The sequence below is a fragment of the Suncus etruscus genome, chromosome 1, assembly GCF_024139225.1.
Source record: "Suncus etruscus isolate mSunEtr1 chromosome 1, mSunEtr1.pri.cur, whole genome shotgun sequence".
NCBI classification, from domain to species: domain Eukaryota; kingdom Metazoa; phylum Chordata; class Mammalia; order Eulipotyphla; family Soricidae; genus Suncus; species Suncus etruscus.
This window is the reverse complement of record NC_064848.1, coordinates 121,164,427-121,184,428: the sequence shown is the minus strand read 5'-3', so window position 1 is coordinate 121,184,428 and position 20,002 is coordinate 121,164,427. Positions and strand designations below refer to the sequence as shown.

Below are 20,002 nucleotides of genomic sequence, written 5' to 3'. Positions count from 1 at the left end.
CGGGCTCCATCCAGCGCTCAGCTCGCCCAGCAGCCTTGCAGGAGAGCCCGGCGCGGAGTCCCCGCGGGGGGCTCCGACGCTCGCAGCGGCTCTTCGGGAGCTGGGTTGTGTTGCGTTGCGTTCCGTTGCGTTGCGTTGCGTTGTGTGTGCATTGTTGGCAGCAGCCGGAGCAGGAGCGCGGATATTCCTAAAAGCTTCAAGACCCTCTCTCTCTCCTCCTGGAATCTTCTCCCCCAACCCTCTTTTTTTATTTTTATTTTTATACATCTATTTTTTTCATTTAACCATGTGGATACCTACGGAGCACGAGAAATACGGCGTGGGTGAGTCTCCCTTCGGGGCCAACTTTTTTGATTCCACTCCGGCCCGAGACACCGGGTGCGCGTTTCCCGTCCTTGGCCCCCCGCGCTCCACCCTGGTGCAAATGCCAGAAAACAAAAAACAAAACCAAAAAAAATCCTTGCATGGCAGTTGCGCTGCGGGTTCAAGGCTTGCACGCCTAGGGCTGGAGGGTGTGTGTTGTGGTTGGGGGGTGGTGGTGGAGGTGTCTCAATTCTTCACCCCGGGATCCCATGGTCCTTGGCAGAGGCTTCCGGAGCTCCGGGACGGAGCGAGGGAGGAGGACACCGACCTGGGGTGGGCTGGGGAGAAGGGGGAACGCACCCGCCTGGCCGGCCACTCGCTCCGACTGGATGATCGGACTTTCGAGCGGGTGCACCCGGGGGTTGTATGTTTGTGTGTTTGTCAAGTTGCAAGTGGAGGGCGATCGGAGATCCCCTCTTTCCTTTCCTTATTCCCCCCCCCCAAATAGACTGGGGGAGACAGCAATGGACCGCAACGATTCCCCAGGGTGGAAAGAAGAACCAACCACCCGCTAGAGGGGATTGAAAAAAATAAAAAGCAACCAAAACTCCCCCCACCCCAAAGCACTGCCTGGGGCTGGCTCGCGCCCGCATTCCCCAAGTGCCGAAGGTGACACGGTCCTGCCTTCCCCAGCGCCCCGCTCGAGCCCGGGGCAGGGGAGCCCCTTTCCGTTCGACACTAGCCCCATCCCGGCTGGGCTGCGGGGGATGGATGTGCGGGGCGAGTGGGAACGGGTCCCTCCCCGGCTCGGCTCAACGAGGTTCGCCTCCGCGGCTCTCCTCGCTCGCACGGGCGCCGGGCGTCCCCAGCCCGCCCGGTTGTCCACTTCTGGCCGGAGCGAGCGCGGCGCGGTCGGGGTGGCCGGTGGCTCGAGCGGCCCCGCGGCGTGAGGACGCGCCCGGGGCGGGCATCGGGGAGGCTGCCAGGCGGCGGCTCGGAAGGGCTGGCCCGGGGCTCGCGGGGGAAGGAACCGAGCCGTGCTCGGCGTTCTGTGCAAAGGTGAACCAACAACAAAGGACATTAATGTTGACGGATGAATACGGGACGCTTCCTTTCCCTCCTCCCATTGCGGGCCGTTGCCAGCCCCGTTTCTGTTTTTCTTTTCGTTCTTTCCTTTCTTTCTTTCTTTCTTTCTTTCTTTCTTTCTTTCTTTCTTTCTTTCTTTCTTTCTTTCTTTCTTTCTTTCTTTCTTTCTTTTTTTCTTTCTCTCCTTTCTTTCTTTCTTTCTTTCTTTCTTTCTTTCTTTCTTTCTTTCTTTCTTTCTTTCTTTCTTTCTTTCTTTCTTTTTTTCTTTCTCTCCTTCCTTCCTTCCTTCCTTCCTTCCTTCCTTCCTTCCTTCCTTCCTTCCTTCCTTCCTTCCTTCCTTCTCTCTTTCTTTCTTTCCTCTTTTCTCCCTCTCCCCTTTTTTGTTGTTTGCATTCAGCTGGGTCTCCCCTTGACACTTACTGCTTTTAGGGTGGTGACTTAAGAAGCCAGCCTCTCTTCACCAGCCCTCTCTGGCCAAATGCCATAATGAGATCTCAGAAGATTTTTTTTTATTACCAGGAGGAAATCATGATGGGTTTTTACTAACAGTCTTTATTTCCTAGATGCTTTGTCCTGACGATTTGACGTACTTTAGTATATTAAAACATTGGGTCCAGAACCAGTGGCTTGCAGACTATGTGTAGTTATCTTCATCTGTCCTAAATTCATTTTCCTGTAATGAAAAAAAAAAACACACACACACACACACACAAAAACAGGAAAACCTTTCGAGGGAGTCATAGTCACGGGAATTTTATTTTTTTAAACACTTCTCCCAGGGATAGGACTTAAGGGTTCAGGGTCCCCTGAAAGACTGTAGGTATGATGAAACAAAGTCATTCCTGTTTTTACCTCCGCTGCTGTTCTGGAAGGTGGTTGGTTAGCAAGACAATAGTTTTGCTATTGGGAAGGGACCACCTTGGGAAGGGGAGGAGGTCCCAGTTTTCTCTCTCTGTTAAGAGATAAAAACGTCCTTTGCCTGGATCTCTACTGTTTGGGAGTAAATGTTCCTGATTGTTATTTCCCCTTTGCCATTCGCCCAGATTCCCCCACTCCCTCCAGGGCAGATTAACCCTTGCTGGGAAAAAACCTGGTTGAACTAGTCAGGAACCAAACCATCTCCTTGTCACCAGGCATAACACCAGGATACAGAAGCGCAGACCAGCAGCTTCATCCCACTTTGGAGTTGATCCCAGATGTTGCTGTCTTCCAACTGTTAAATTATATGGGGGGGGGGTTATTTTCTTGATTTCTTTATGTGCCAGGGCACAGCTGGGGTGCTGCTATCGATTGGTTCTTCTCTTGTTTTTCTTTATGAGCTGCGGGCAGAGGCTGAAAACCCACCCTGGGATTTCCTGGGATGGCAGACCGGATATTATCAGTCAAGTGCTTTGGGCTGCAGTAGATACCTCTGTTCTGGCTGGCTGTGATTTGGTCGCTTTGTAAGGGAGGTGGGAGCAGGTGGAAAGGTGGCTTGAGAATAGGTAGTTTGAGAATAGAGATGGCATGGTGAGAGGTGAGGGGCGAAAGCACAGAGGGAATATGTTGTGTTCAGTTGCATAGTATCACACTTAGAGGGATGTTTGCCAATTTATTATTAAATTGGAGCATTTGGCTTATGGAAAGCTTAACTGTGCTTTAGAATCCAACTGTTAGTCTTTGTGTGCGTGGTGAAGAATTTGCTAGGATACTGTGTGTGGACTTAATTTATCACCACAAAAAGCACTATTTGTAGCTGCCTGTGCTGGAAGTTATTATTAAGCTAAGAGAGTCTATGTGCTTTTTATTGTCTATGTGTTTTTTTTAAAATAAATTTGACACTTATGTTTGACTGTTATCAGATATATTCACCATCCAGTTTCTTCATTGTTTGAAATGGGTCTTTGCATCTCAGAGACCTTACTAAAGTTTCATTATGGATTATAAATTTTTATAATCATACTTCTTTTTGGGGGGGGTTGAGCCACACCCGCCGACGCTCAAGGGTTATTCTTGGCTCTGTGCTCAGAAATTGCTCCTGGGAGCTTTGGGGGACAATATGAGAGGCAGGAGATCAAACCTGGGTCCATACTGGGTGGGTCGCATGCAAGGCAAATGCCCTACCACTGTGCTATCACTCCAGCCTCATAATGATACTTCTTATCTTCCATCAATTATATTTAAAATAATGATGCATCTTTAGTTTCAAGCACATGCAAGCATAGAGAAAGTAAAAAAAATTATATAGGTAGTAAGGCATATCCAGAGATAGAAAATCTTTTTTTGATGCAGAGGAATTGGGCCACACATTGGGCTGTACTCAGGGGCTGAGCTTTGTCCTAATGGTGACTCTTGGCAAGTTGGGGTCTGTGGGGACATGTAATTCTGGTACTAGGGAGAGTTCTAGGGTCAGATGCCTCAAGGGAAGTGCCTTTCCCCCTGTACTATTTCACTGGCTAGAAGCTCTTTTCAAAACTGATGTGTGGGTACTGTCCTCTCCATTGATGACCGCCCTTCAGAGAATTTGTTCTGGGTATTTACTTAAGTGTTAAGGCATTAAAAAGGAATAATGATAAAATGAGAGACTTGATGGATAGGGATAGTGACAATGATAAGCTTATTTCTTTCTTGGTAGATTCTAGGCTTGACACTCCTGGCAGCTGTGTTTTTGAGGTCACTTAGTCAATTCTGGGTTCTAACCTCTGGGTCAAGTGAAACATAAGGTGTTTCCCAGTTACACTTCTGAAGATCTTTCAGGCTGTTGTGCTCCATTGTGTAGAGATTGTTTTGAGAGAGACTCTTTTGCTGGGACACATCCCAAATATTTTGCTTATTTGTTTGTTTCCTAATATCGAACATAGGTAGGTTCTGAAAAGCTGCAGAATGGGGTGATGGTTGCTCCCCCTTTCCAGTCTGCTTTTCACTTCTAGGGGTAGTACAGTAGCAATCACTCAACTCTTGATTTTCTCACTTTCTGGGTTTGCTCTCAGTCTCCTACAACCAGCCACAACTCCTTTCCTCAAAGCGGTGAAACTTAATCTGAGAAAAAATTTATACCAGAGCCGCTCCAATTTTGCATTTGTTTCCCGGGTACTTATGCACAATGTGCTTAGGTGAGCTGTTGATTCTTCCCTGAGCCAAAAACTGCCACTTTCTGCAGATGCCATGTGTTTTACATGTGGGAGCCTGATGGAGTTTAGAGAGAGAACACAGCATAGGTTGATCCAACAAAAGAAAAAGAAAGTTTCTGAACCTGATAAGAAAGTTGTGCACAGTTAAGCATATCTGAAGGTTACCATTTTATTTTCTTTATTCTTATTTTTTGCGGTTTCCAGGAGTTGCTCCTGGTTCTGCATCCTGGAATTACTCCTGGTGATGCTTGAGGGAACCATATGGCATCTTGGGGTTTGAACCCAAATTGGTTTCAGTTCTAAGTCCTCTGGGTTTAGAACTGGAATTTCCCTGACAGAATTATCTACAATGGGATGCAATGATAATACAATGCCCTACCCATTGTACTATCTCTCAGACCCTAGCATTTTAAAAGTGAAGTATATTGTCCTGAGTCCTCAGGAATATTCCCTTATTCTATTCCTCTTGAAATAATTTTGGGATTTATGAGTAGGAATCACATTTTTTGTTGTTGTTGTTGGTTTTTGGGTTACACCCGGCAGTGCTCAGGGGTTAATCCTGGCTCTAGGCTCAGAAATCGCTCCTGGCAGGCTCGGGGGACCATATGGGATGCCGGGATTTGAACTACAGTCCTTCTGCATGCAAGGCAAATTCCCTGCTTCCATGCTATCCCCGGCCCCAGGAATCACATTCTTTTAAAACTTTTTCTTTTTCTGGCACAGAAGGGTTACTTTCAGGGGTTCATAGGGTGCCAAGGATCAAACCCCGGATTCCCATATGCAAAACATGTGCTCTAACCCTTTGAATAGTATCCCTGGAGAAGAGAGATGCCTTCTCTTATTTATAGGGGATCATCAGTACTTTAATGTGAATTCACATAAGACTTAGTATGAGGGAGTAGTATCGTGTTTTGGTCACGATTCGTAGTGAAATAATAATGTGTTATACGTGGCCAGTCTGGCTCAGTAAAATGTGTGCCTGGCAAGCAGAAGACTTGGATTATGATTCAATCCCTAGCACTGCAATAAGAAAGCACCCCAAACTGTGTGCTGCTTGGAATTGTTTGTGGCATTTAGAGCCTGACAAAGGACTCTAAACTTTAAGTGGTTAGAAGAAAGGAGTGATTTATGTCTCCAAGGAAGGGCTGTACAGACAGTGGATGCCCGCTGATGCTCTTGGTCTGGCTCCTGTGGGAATAGTCTATAAAGCATGTTTGTTCCTTTCTGTCCTGCTCCTAAGTGACAATTCTTTCACAAGGTTACACAGTAGCACAAAGATGCCATCTTTCCTCTCCTTGTTTCCTGTACCCAGTTCAACCCCTAAACAGTATAATACATGCTACAAAGGAGATGATTCAAAATGCCAAAGAACTTTAGGTTTTCCTGTCTTTTGCCTTACTAGCCATTACCACAAGGACTTCACACTCTCAGAATTATCTTTAATACAGAATCTCCAAGTTTCTCACTTAGTGACTCTAAGATGTGAGCATCTATGGTAAAAAAAGCATGAAATGTCAAGGAAATGCCACCAAGGTGCTCTCAACGTTCATTGAAAATGATAGTTTGAAAATACTTGAGGTTCAATCTCTAGTAGAATTATTTCCTTTGAAGAGATGAGGAAACAACGTCATAGAAGTGACTTGAAAAGTAATTACTTTGACTTGAACAGTGGCTTTTAATCTGATTGACTATCACCTATATTAGGCATTGCATTTAATTTCCTGACTGTTTATATGTGCAGACACCAACATTGCCCTACCTGTGTGAAATTGAAAAATATTTTCTTGAGTACTATTTGATATTCTGCTCTTTTTAATTAAAAAAAAGGAAATACTGGTTACTAACTTCAGGACTTGCAGGTCTAGACAAAGTTTGAAAATCTATTGATGCACATATAATATTTAGAAAGGACTGAAGTTCAGGCCTTAGTGACTTTTGTTTATTTGGAACACTAGCATTGAGTTATTTATTTATTTTTGTTCCTCCCTCACTCCCCCAGTGTTCAGGACTTATTCCTGGTTCTGTGCTCAGGGATCACTCCTAGTAGGGCTCAGGGAACCATCTGTGGTGCTGAGGATTAAACCTAGGTTGGCTCAATGCAAGGCAAGCACCTTACCCACTATGCTCCAGTCTCATGTTGTTGTTTCCATTAGTCAAATTCTTGTGTCTGTTTTGACTTAGAATTTTATATCCTACAATTTTTCTTCTGTGTAAGTCATTTTACATACCTTTTGTTTTTGTTTTTGTTTTTGTTTGTTACTGGGTTGCTCCCCATCCCTTTAAGTGCTCTGGGAATCCTAGCTGATGGGATTGAGCCAAGGCTCAATCATGTCCTCTTGCCCTTTGAGATAACTTCTGATCCATTTAATGTTTTCATTAAAGATTGAACAAATATCAAAAGCACACATGTATATTGTGTAAGTTACTTTATTGCTTTCCTTCTAGAATCTTTTGGCAAGAACAGAAATCAGCCTGTTTTGGATCTCTTTTTTTTTTCTTCTGACAGTGTTCTTCTGGCCACTATATTTCAAGTAAATATAATAAGTATCTTGGCTTTGGGGGAATCACCCACCACTCTTTGCTACCATTTTTTTTCCCATGTTGCTCATTGATATTAGAAGCAACACAGCTGATTGTTATAACTTGTTCTCTTAAAAACAAACAAACAGGGCTCCAGTGATAGCACAGCAGTAGGGCATTTGCCTTGCATGCAGCCAACCCGGGACGAACCTGGGTTTGATCCCTGCCATCCCATATGGTCCCTGAGCCTGCTAGGAGCAATTTCTGAGTGCAGAGCCAGTAGTAACCTCTGAGCATTGCTGGGTGTAGTCCAAAAGAACAAACAAACAAACAAACTAGCAAGCTTGTTTTGGCCCAAATTTATATAAGATTAAAGAGTAAAAAAGTCCATTATCATTTTAAACAATTTAAGTTGTTTTTTACTATTAAGGAACAAGTGTTTTTAACTCTGGTGTTTACAGATTATTTGTACTAAGTAAGAATAGATGTAGAACATGTGCTCTCTGAGCTCATGAACACTGTTGCAGCATGCAGATGTGTCCCACACCTTTTCTCTTGAGATGTGCATTTTCATGCTTTCACACTTGCTCTGGCATGTATACTGGGTCTCTGCCTTTGGATAAGACTGTGTTTTCCCTTGTGTGGGATACTCTCTTCCTCTCTTATCTTCTCCCTTCATATCCTCAGTACCACCAAATAATACCTGTTTTTACTTTTAGAAAGTCATTTGGAGCCAGAGAGATAGCATGGAGGTAGGGCGTTTGCCTTTCATGCAGAAGGATGGTGGTTCGAATCTCAGCATCCCATATGGTTCCCTGAGCCTGCCAGGAGTGATTTCTGAGCTTGGAGCCAGGAGTCATCCCTGAGCACTGCCGGGTGTGACCCTCTCCTCAAAAACATACAAACAAACAAACAAAAAAAGAAAGTGATTGGATGCTTGATAGCTTTATTTACCTGATCATTAATAAATAAGACCAAGAGGAAAAGGATACCAGTGTCTTTTGATATTTAAGAAGATGTAATAAGTATATGTATCATCCTGTAGAAAGATTAAGGCACTTTTTAAAGGTCATATAGAAATAGTGGGGCCAGGATTAAACCCAGAAACTCTTAGATTTGACTTGTACTTTATCCATTATGCCATTTGCCTAACATGGTAGGCATTAGCAGGATTTTGCTTTGGTAATTTCATTTCTCAAATTTTATGTGAAATAGTAGTAAACCCCTCTGTACAGAATTGTTTCTTGTTATTGTCTGTAAAACAACAAATGTCCACGGTGGACTAGCTTAATCAGTTTTAGTTAATCAGCGTGTTAGTTGATTGCTGCTATGTGGTCATGAAATTAAATCATTTTACAGGTAATTTTATTCATTAAATGTGTTGCTGGTATTATGTAGTACTTGACAAAAAGAAAGTAAGGAAATAAAGGTTATTTTTTTTTATTAGAACTACACAAAATCTGTAGCATATAGAAAAAGCAGTTAATGCATCAAATGGATTATATTTTTTTCAGAAATGGAAATTGTCAGCAAACTCTGAAAAAAATTTTCCTTGGTTGAAAATATGAACTTCAGATCATGTACATTGTGCTTATGAAGTAGGGTGTGGCATAAAAATGAGGAAGGGATGTATTTGTAGTAGGTAAGGTGAAAGGAAGTACCTGAAGGAGGTAAGCAGTCAAGTATGGTGAAATGTGGATGAATGGTCACATTTGGGGGTGGGGGAGAGAGAGAGAGAGAGAGAGAGAGAGAGAGAGAGACAGAGACAGAGACAGAGACAGAGACAGAGAGACAGAGAGAGAGACAGAGAGAGAATAAGGCTACCTTGAATTTTCTGTATTACCAAATATGAGATGGTGATTTCTAGTCGGAAGGGGAATGGAGCAAAGGAAAGTTCTGAACTGATGAAAATATCTTAAATTCCCATGTAAGGACTAAAATAACGATGAGTAGGTGAGATTTTTAGCAATTGTATTGATTTTGATTATGTAGTCAAATTATCAGTTCTAAATTTTAAAATGACAAGTCCAAAATTTCCAGAGAACCATTATCTTAAAGCACTTTATTAATATGGGTATGGGAGACTTTAAAGTAAGAAATATTAGCTGTCCATTTAGAGTTGGTTGTAAACTAAATTTTATGGTCTTTTCTTGCTTCCCAATAATGCATTGCCTGGTGAAGACATTAGTTATTACTATTTATATGACAGTTTTCTCTGAAACAAATATCTCATGTCAGATTGTGCATGTTTGTGAGCTTTTCTCAACAGCATGTTGAGAAGCAGAATGCACAAATAATATTTTAATAAAAAAGATTTATACATCCCTTCAAACAGCAGGGGAGTACCTACAGATAATTGCAGACTGGAAATGCTGAAATATCCAAGACAATGCATTTCTATATACAGGTTTTTATGTGTGTGTCATAAATATGTAGTACTTCTTAGAAATGATGGTCATAGAGTGTGTGTATGTGTGCACACGCACCTTTTCTTCTATTTTCTGTTTTTCAATAACCGCCCAGATGATCACGAACTTCTTATAATAGAAATAATTACACAAACTCCTTTATAATCCTAGCATTGCTTATTGAATTGAGTTCACAGACTGGAGATTATGCATGTGGAAGTTGTGTCTGGAAGGCATGATTTAGTTTGTCATTTATATCCAGGAAGTACACTGTTCCAAAGTTGAAAAGTAGCTTTACCAGCTATACCAGCTTGATTTCTAGCAGTATTGCTGCCTTGTTTATTCCTCACTTGCCAGGGTGAAGTTGTGCTTTCATATGGCCTTGGGATATGAGTCTTTGAAAAAGAAACCGAATCCTCCTTTTAAAAGGAACTTCAAGTGAATTTATGTGAGATGGAAATGCTGTTTTCTCCATCAGATGTTTGGAAGACAGATGTTGATGCTGATATCCCTGATCAGTTTCTTCTTCCCCCCCCCCCCCCCCACAAGTATCTTAACTTGTGAGACTATGAATGAACCTTTGGACAATTTAGGCAAGCAAAATGTGTTAACATATTCAAAAGCTTCATGATATTTAGTTAGCAAAAAATGGGAAATCATTGCATATTCTTAGGTAATATTGTCTAAATATTTGTGTCTCCAAAATTCATATGTTGATGCCCTAATCCCCTTCATTTTTGTACTTGAGTAAGGAGATAATTAAGGTTAAATGAGGTCATAAAGGTGGGACCCTAATCCAGTATGATTAGTATCCTTGTAAGTAAGAAACCATGATTAGTCTATCATTCTCTCCATACCCATAGACTTGAGAAAGCCATGAAGATGAAAGCTATTGTATACAAGCTGGAAAGAGGATTCTCAGTAAAAATCAACCCTTGTTGACCTTGTTCTGGAATCTTTAGCTTACAGAACTGGAGAGAATAAATTTTGTTGCTTAACCCACTGAGTTTTTGATATTTTCTGATATTTTGTTATGGCAGTTGAGAGAATTTACTATGATGGATGGAACAATTTTAGGTACTTAAGGAAAAAGAGCAAAAAATTTAGAAGCCTAATATTGAACTTCATTGTAATGGATGTAATTATTGTTAGGCTCTTTTGATGGTCCAAAATCTAACACCCCTGCTTACTTCTAGAAGCACAGACTTAATTGAATAAGACTGTTTGATGATGGTTATCTTCTAATAACCTCAGGTACTTCTTTGTTTGAATTGGCATTTTGCAAACTTGTTTACATTGTCTTAAATGATCAAATTTGTTTCAGTGCCTTCAGAGTGTAGGAACTTGGAATTCCTATATCCCCACATGCAATTAATTATCTATTAAAACAAACATATATAACCCCTAGGATTCCCTCCCCCCCCCAAACACACAAGAAAACAATCAGGGATGAATGATAGACTTAAACAAATAGGTTAGATTTTTTTTAAAAGGTAGAAGAAATTCTGTTCTGTGGAACTTTGGTTTGAGACATCTCTCGGAGGAGAATAAACATTTTGTTCTTAAATCTGTATTTCTGATAGCAGGTATAAGTATATCTCTCTTAAGAGTTGATACACTTTTTTTGGGCTAGAATGGTTGCACAGTGGATAGGGCGTTTGCCTTGTAGGCAGCTGACCTGGGTTCAATCCCTGGCATCCTATCTTGTCCCAGGAGTCTGCAAGAGCTATTTCTGAGCACAGAGCCAGGAGTAACCCCTGAGTGTGGCTTACCAGGTGTGACCCAAAAACAAACAAACAAAAAAAGCTTACACACTTCTTTCCTTAGTGAAGTTTAAAGGCATGTGCTAGGACACATAGATGTAAAATGTGTTTATTTTGGGGAGCCAGATTTTGCCATGCAGGAAGCTTATTCAGGACTGATAGTGGTTTGAATCCCGGCATCCCAATGGTCTCCTGAGCTTGCCAGGGGCGATTTCTGAGCACAGAGCCAGGAGGACCCCTGAGTGCCACCATGTTTGACCCAAAAACCAAAAAATAAAACAAACAAACAAAAAAATCCAATGTATTTATGTTGGGTGTTTATTATTTATGTCACATATGTAGACAGCATTGTGTTTGCATGATGGACATTAAAGTAGGAATGGGCTGCATGTCTGACCAAGAGAAGTTCTCAATGTCTCATCATTTGGTCTCATTTAATTTATCCACCTTTTCTCATGGTAGATGTTATCATATTTTTCTTTAAATAATCAGTAAGGCAGTTGTATAAACATATCACTGAGAAATCAGTGTGAAGGTTGACAGATATTTCCCCTCAAGCTTTGAAAGTAAGATAAGGACTTGGAATAGTGATATGTTATTCACTTGTGAGCCTGAGGTAACAGCCCCAGGGAGGGAGTATCTCATATCCTGGAAAACTCAGTACTTGTACAGAAGAATAGAAGTTAAATTTTGAGACAGTCCCAATAGGACTGAGTCACCAGCTACTGAGACTGTCCAGTATAAACACCTGAGTAGAGTTATACTTTAAATAGCTGAACAACCTTTTCCTCTTCTATTGGGTAATTTCCACCTCTCTGAGGGCCCCTCCCTGCTTTTTTTTTGGGGGGGGGGTTTACATCCCACAGTGCTCAGAGATTGCTCCTGGTTAGGCACTAAGGACCAAACATGGGATGCTGGTGAATCAGACCCTGGTTAACCATGTGCAGGGCAGACACTGTACCCACTGTACTATCACTTCAGACCCCTTCCTGCCATCCCTATTATCTGAACCATTTATCTTAGACAAGGGATTATCTTTTGCTTTCTTTAGTTTTGGGGAAATCCTGGTAGTGCTGAGGGGATATTCTTGCTCCTGTCCTCTGGTGCAACCCCAGACCATGCTAAGGGATTATATTTGGTGCCAAGGAGTAAAATCAGGGGTGTGCTTTCTTTCTAAGACTGGTAGAAAGATGAATTTAATATTTATTCTTTTCCTTCTGTATTTATTAATCTCCAAGAGTGATTAATGGTAAATGTTCAATAAATAAAATGATATATAAAAATAACAGTTTATGTTGAAATGATAAGTGGGTAGCAGAGAAAAATTTGACATTAGGATGTATGTCTACCAGGAGTGAGGTGTGTGTTGACTGGATCCCGTGCTTACACCCAGAAGCCTTCCAGTACACTGGAAGAGATGAGGGATTTATCAAGGAGATCTGGCTGGTAAGAGGCAGTGCTGAGCTTTAGACATACTGTTTTTTTATAATGTCATATAATGTATAGTGTCCATATTGGGTTCACACCCTGGTACACCATTATGGTTACCCATGCCCTACTCGAAATGATCTCTGAGCATAGAGCCAGGAAATGAGTCCTGAGCACTAGCAGGTGTGGGCTGAAAACAAAAAACTTACAGCAAAGGTAGACAGTTGCAGTGGTACTGGTAAAGGTACCCAAGAGAGAAAGTTGTGGGCACAGCTGTGAAATGAAGAACAGATTGCTTTTCTGCAGGGAGGAGGCAGAATTGGAAGCTCTTTGAGAAGAGATACCACAACTAGGTTTTGGTGTCTACAGTCTGTCCGCCTCGTTCCAGGCTTTCGGGTGCCATGTTTAGAGGAAAAGCAGTTGCTCCCCATACCTTACTTTTTATCCAGGCCAATTGTATGAATGAATTCCAGGGGGTGGGGGCCTCCTCCATGAGTCAGGAAGTGAAGATGGGTCGGTTGGATGGGTTGGTAGAACTAGGGAATGAAGGCTGAGGCTCAATCAGGGCTTTGTGACCAGAGGGAATCAAAACTCTTTCTAAAGATGAGGTCTCAGCAAGACCATGGAGGAATTCTGAAATCAAATCCAAATTTTTTTTTTTTTTTTTTGGTTTTTGGGTCACACCTGGCGGTGCTCAGGGATTACTCCTGGCTGTCTGTTCAGAAATAGCTCCTGGCAGGCTCGGGGGACCATATGGGACACCGGGATTCGAACCAACCACCTTTGGTCCTGGATCGGCTGCTTGCAAGGCAAACGCCACTGTGCTATCTCTCCGGGCCCAAATCCAAATTCTTGAATGACAGCAGTGATTCCAATGAGAAGAGCTAGAAGAAGGGACAAGAAGCACTAATTGAAGCAGTCTTGGGAAGATGATCTGAGGCCCTGGGTTCTGATATTGGAAGCCTCTCTGTATGCCTGGATTTAGTTTTCTACTCTGCTCTTCCATGCTTGGAGAGATTCATTCACAGTGCTATAAGTAATCTTGATGTGCTGGATGGGTCCTCCTTCTCTGAGTTATTTTAGCTGTCTTCTAATCTGTCACCTCTGCAAAGCCTAACATAAATTCTCTTTCTAGTACCTGCTTTACATTTCAAAGTATTCTTTTTTTTTTTTTTTTCCTGAGGAGGAGGATCTCTGCTAAGTCCTGGAGGACCTTATGTGGTGCTGAGTATCAAACTTGAGCTGGCCATGCCTTACTGTCCTGTACTCTCATTTCATTCCTATATATAACTTTTATTTGTTTTGGTTTTGGGGTCACACTCAGCCATGCTTAAGGCTTACTCCTGGTTCTGTATTTAGGATCACTTCTGGTGGAGCTTGGGAACAATCTGTAGTGCCAGGGATTGAACCCTGTATCAGCCACATGCAAGGCAAGTGCCCTAGCTACTAGAGGCTACCAACTGTACCTTAACTTTAGCCCCAACATTCAATTTTTTTTTTATGTGGCAGATTGGTTGTAGTAGTTCTTCTGGAAAACAAAGACAAAAACAAAGCCTTCAATGTTTCCTTAGTATGGAGGACAGAGTCCAAAGGAATTTCCTAGTACACATGACTCTCCTATTGCTGACCCCTGTCTGCAGTCCAGCTCTGTGTCAGCTACTTCCTCCTGCACATTTATCATAAAAATTTGTACTTCTGCTCATGGCTGAAATTGCCTGGCTGGGCCAGTCCCTTTTCTCGCTATTTACTTAGAAAAACTAACTGTGGTATCTCTTCTCTAAGAGCTTCCAATTCTGCCTCCTTCCTTCAGAAAAGCAATCTGTTCTTTATTTCACAGCTGTGCCCACAACTTTCTCTCTTGGGTCCCCTTGCCAGTACCACTGCAACTGTCTACCTTTGCTGTAAGTTTTTTGTTTGTTTGTTTTCAGGCCATACCTGTTGGTGCTCAGGACTTATTTCCTGGCTCTGTGCTCAGAGCTCATTTCTGGTAGGGCATTGGTAACCATAGTGGTGTGCCAGGGGTTAAACCCTAGTGAACTGCATGCAAGACAAACTCCTTACCCCTGTACTATCTCTCCAACTCTTGCTATAGACTCTTGAAGACCCTGAATCCTGAAATACAGGCTGATCAGTTTAATTTCTTTGGCAGATCCAGAGGGAACTTTTAGATGGCACCCCAAGTGTTCGAAGTGAATGAATGATGTTATTCCCTTTGAAGTACTATTGCAAAATAACCAGAGACAGGATGGTTAAAACATAAAGTGAATTTACTGTTCCAGGTTTTAGAGGCCGAGTCTTGAGGTTAAGGTGCAGCATGGTTGGTTCTGATAAGGAACCTTTTTCAGCGTTCAAGCATTTTTCTTTCTCTTCTCAGGGTGGAAAAGGCCAGGAGCTCTGTGTGGTCACTTGTAAGAACATTAATCCCATTCCCAAATATTTTACCCTTGTTTGCTAAGTATCTCCTCAAGGTCTCATTGCTGAATGAAATCTCTTGGGTACTGGCCAGAGACTTAGTGAAGTGAATAAGGCATTTGCTTTGCATGCATCTGGTCCTGGTTTGATCCCTGGCATGCATACATATGGTATCTCTAACACTGTCAGGAGTGACCCCAGAGCACAGAGCCATGAGTACACCTTGAGCATTCCTGGTTCAGGGTTTATTCCTGAGCTTAGTGTGCTCTAAAACTAACCAGCCAACCAACAACTAAATACAAAATAACAAAAATTAGACCCCAGTGTATAAACTTAGGGAGGATATAAAATTTAGGGAGAAGGATAGTGAATATATTTCTTGATGAGGGACAAAGCTCTAATTTTAGTGTGTTGTAGTAGTTGGTAAGTATATATACCAGGTTTTCCAAAATACTATATATAAACCAGGCTCTGAGTACCACCAATATATTTGGGGTTTTGCTCTTGACATTCTCAATTATTGACCCAAAAGAAGACAAATATTTGCTAGAGTAAGTGACAGATTTTGTCAAAAGCATATGAAGTAGTTGCCTACATTAATCCAGAAACATGTAGTATGGTTCTGTTTGTTCTTGGAGCATATAAAATTTTAAATTCAGATTGAAAATAAAGACAAGAGGGACTGGGAAGATAGCTTGAAGGGCTGAAACTGCAAAATGCTTTGCATTTCGGGGCCCTTTGAACTTCATCCTTCTTTGTGACTGGGGAGTGACCCCAAGCACTGCTGGGTGTGAGTCCCCAAACCAAAAATAAAGACAGATAGAAACAACAAGTCATGCTTTCGTTAAGTGTTATTTCATGAAGAAGCCTGTTTATATTGAAATTCATAAAATTAGGGATAGAATGGCCAGAGAGAGAGTTCAGCGTGTAGGCAATTTCCTTGAATGCTGTAATCCCGGGTTCAATCCCCAGCACCCCATGTAGTGCTGAACCCTGCCAGGAATTCCTGAAAACAGAGCTTTGAGCCCTACTGGAAATGACCCCCAAACCCAAACAAAGCAAAACAAAACCATTCAAATTAAATGGGTCTGGAAATTTTTTCTCTTGTATAGAACTTATTAAATGATTATTTATAATTTAGTTATTTATGATTAGTTTTAGGACCATAGATAGCTCAAAAGGCTGAGTGGACGTTTGCCTGCAAGAAGCCTGTAAACTATGAGGTGTGACCACCAGCTGCTGTCTCTTCCTCCCTCACAAAGATAAAGTTTAATTGGAGTTAATTTGGTTAGGTCTTTTTTTTTTTTTTTTGGTTTGTTTGTTTTTGGGTCACACCCTGCGGGACTCAGGGGTCACTCCTGGCTCTGCACTCAGGGGTCACTCCTGGCAGGTACGGGGGATCATATGGGATGCTGGGATTTGACCCACTGTCTGTCCTGGGTTGGCTGTGTACAAAGCAAATGCCTTGCTGCTGTGCTATCTCTTCGGCCCCCTTTTTCATTTTTTTGTAACTAGAATATTTACAAGTAAAATCTCTGTGGCACATATGGCTGCCAGATTCCATTTAAATGCCAAAAGATGCTCAGGCACATCTGTTTGTCACAGGCTCTGGCCATCATGTAACTGTCAATTGCAGAACAATTTCTGGCTGACACTGTGTCTCAGATACTTTTAGCACTTTTAAGTTTTGAAGAAAGCTCCCCCCACCTTTTTTTTTCTCTTTGGGCCACACCCGGTGGTACTCAGGGGTTACTCCTGGCTCTTTGCTCAGAAATTGCTCCTAGCAGGTTCAGGGGCCATCTGAGATGCTGGGAATCAAACCCTGATCTGTCCCGGGTCTGCCTCATACAAAGCAAACACCTTTCCGCTGTGTTCTCTCTCCAGCCCCAAGCTTTCCCATTTTTTAGTGATTCAGCTTACAACCAAATTTTCTAGTTTTGCTTTATCAGTGTAAAATTATCCTGAGATTGAAAGGCAAGCTTTTATCCATAACAGAAACAAAATTGCTACAAAATATGCAATTACTCATTGGTGAGAAAAAAACATTTCCACTCTACTGTGCAGACGCAACAAAATGTAGATATATGGCAGGCTAAAGAGATAGCCTGCTGTCATTTATATCATTCTATTTCTTAAATTTTTGTTTTCATGAGAACAGTCTTGTTCATTACAACATGTTATTAGAAGCAATCTGTCATGCCTCCATGTATGGAATCACAGGTTTTGCTCTGCTCAGGATGGCTGGGTTTTGGATGTCTCAGCAGCTGGGAAGAAGATGGGTCATCCTCATTTATGGCACAGTAGTGTGATATGGGATATCAGCTGATCTTTTTTTTTTTTTTTTTTTTTTTGGTGAGATCCTCTTATGCAACACTCAGGAGAGGTGGCTCTGTGGCCCTACTGGTGAATTTTGAACAACAGACCTGTGTTTCATTACTCTACACTGAGGTGCTCATAATTACCCAACAGGCCACCCTGCAGAGCTGAGGGCCTCCCTGGCTATATTAGCCATGCTTGGGGAGGGGGTTCTTCAGTACTATGCCTGGTGATTGAGGGTTGCTCTGAAGCTGAAACTAGAACCTGGGTCCTCCACATACTAGGAATTTGCTCTAACTGCTATTCTGTCTCCTGATCCCAGCCTGATCATTCTCACTGACTTGATCGAAATTTCAAAATGTAAAGTTTGTTAGGATAAAATTCTATTTTTATTAGTTGTATATATTGAGATTTCTAAGAATTGATTTTTAGAAATCAAAGAATAAAAATATTTATTGTAAAACCCAAAATGTAAACACCACTGACTGGGTTAAATACTTTCAAAAGAGTCTGTGGGATTGCAGGTAAATTTTGATCACAACAAACTTTGACATTCACGTTGATGATCTTCCGATATGCTGGTATTTTTCTACTTTATGTGGCAGTGGTCACATCTTCTGGTTGGGAGCTATGTCTTAATGTGGAATGTTCTAAAGCACATGTGCCACCTGCACCATTTTTACTGACAAAGTAAACCTATTCACATCTAAAATACTCCATTTTAGGAGACCAATATGACCACCATAGTTTGGAAATGATCACTCTGGATAAGGAAATGATCACTCTGGATAAGAAGTGGGTGCTCTAAGGAAATGAAATGATATTCATGATACATCCCCTTCTGCTGTGGACATGTTGCGTCTCAGCAATTCTCGTGGGTCATAGTCCTTCCCTGAGAGGAAAACGGGTACACGAGTGGATGAATATAAAATATGAAATAATGATACCACACGCAGTATATGTGGGGTCAACACATTTCTGGCAGGAGTGCGACAAATGTAATCTTCAGGCAAGAGAGTATATAAAGGGTAAAGAGAGAATCATATCATAAAAGGAATGCCAACATTTGTTTCTTTCAAAGTACAGGAACTATCAATGTACATGGTTTGATTTTAAAACAAATACACATAGCTTGCAGGGGTCTCAAACTCCGGCCTGCGGGCCATTTGCAGCCCTCCTTATAACATTTTGTGGCCCTGCCCTAGAGGAATCTTTTTTTATTTTGTTTTGTTTTAGTTGTTTGGGTCACACCCCCCAATGTTCAAGGCTTACTACTGACTTTGCACTCAAGGATCACCTCAACTTTGCCTCCTGCGGCCCCCAGGTAAATTGAGTTTGAAGACCCCTGCTAGGTGGTTTGTAACCTTAGACTAGAATAGGTTTCAGTTAGGAGTCAGAGGATAAAAGGAAGGCTAATTTCTTACATATCAAAGTAGATCCTGGCCTGAGGTGTCATTACAGATGTAAATTAAGGGATAGCAGGAATCCTGGTTTTCTCATAATAACAAATATCCTTAACCTGAGGGAAATAGTATTCTAGCTAGGGGCTAAGACCCACTTCTTATGATCTGGTAATAGAAAGAGATAGAACTTATGAAAGGGGTACAGAATTATACCTAGTAAAATAGCTTAATTCTACACTGGCCAAACTTACAAACAGGGTATTCAAAGTGACAGGGAAAGTCCCTGAGGCAAAATCATTCATCAAAAATTAAAAATCATTTGGTGCTCAAAGACAAGGAGAGAAGACCATTGTCTTGAAGATGCTAAGTTTTGACTTGGCCTTTGGAAACAAATAGGCTGACAGAAAGAGAGGTAGCTGGCTTGGACTTTGAGTTGCAAATATACTTAGCCAGCAGGGAACTTCTAGCAGCTTTTTTTTGGTACTGAAATTTCTTTATGACTGCAGGATAACTAAGGCCGAATTTCTGTAGTTAGCAAAGGAGACAAAATCAAATAAAAGGAAAAAAGAAATATAATGTCACAGCCATGCCAGAAATATAGCCATTAATCCATGCAGGGGTTATGATTGACTTCTCCAATGGGCCTTCTGGCTGAAATACTTCTTGGGAGGAAAATTAGGGACTGCACCAAGAAAGCCAAAAGACACATCTGGGGTGTGCCTCCCTTGATAATGGAGACATGCATGCCTTGACGCCCTTCAGTAACAATATTGCAAATTACAGTATCTAAAGGAAAAAAAAAAGAAGAGAAAGAGAATAAAAATGTCTTGCCACAAAGAACGATGAGTGCAGTTAGTAGAGAAAGGTCCACTATGGCAATGAGTGTTGGAACTTATCACTCTGCACAAGAACTGGGTGGTGAAAGGGGATAAAGTGACTTGCATGGTACCCTTTAATTAACAATAGTGTAAATCATTTTAAAAAAGGAGAGGGGGGAGTGAAAGAGGGGAGAGAGGGAAGGAGTATGAAAGGAATTGAGGGAGAGAAAAAGAAAAAGAGAGGAAAAGACACACACAGAGAAAGACAGAGAGACAGAAAGAGAGAGAAGCAAAATATCTGCCTCAGAGACAGTTGGATTGGTTGGGAGGGGAATCTGGGACATTGGTGGCAGGAAAAATACATTGGTGAGAGCAGTGTACATTCTATGACTGGAACTCAAAGAATGAAGAATTTTGTAACCACAGTTCTTAAAT

General features: G+C 41.8%; 1 protein-coding gene across 1 annotated transcript in view; it reads left to right on the top strand.

Annotated features, from left to right (window-relative positions):
• The first annotated feature begins 276 nt into the window (after nt 1-276).
• Nucleotides 277-20,002, top strand: part of DOCK4 (dedicator of cytokinesis 4) — a 530,301-nt gene continuing 510,575 nt past the window's right edge. Inside the window, exon 1 of the mRNA XM_049782931.1 lies at nt 277-323. Coding sequence (XP_049638888.1) covers nt 287-323 — 37 coding nt within the window. The 5' untranslated portion in view covers nt 277-286. The remainder of the gene's footprint in view (nt 324-20,002) is intronic.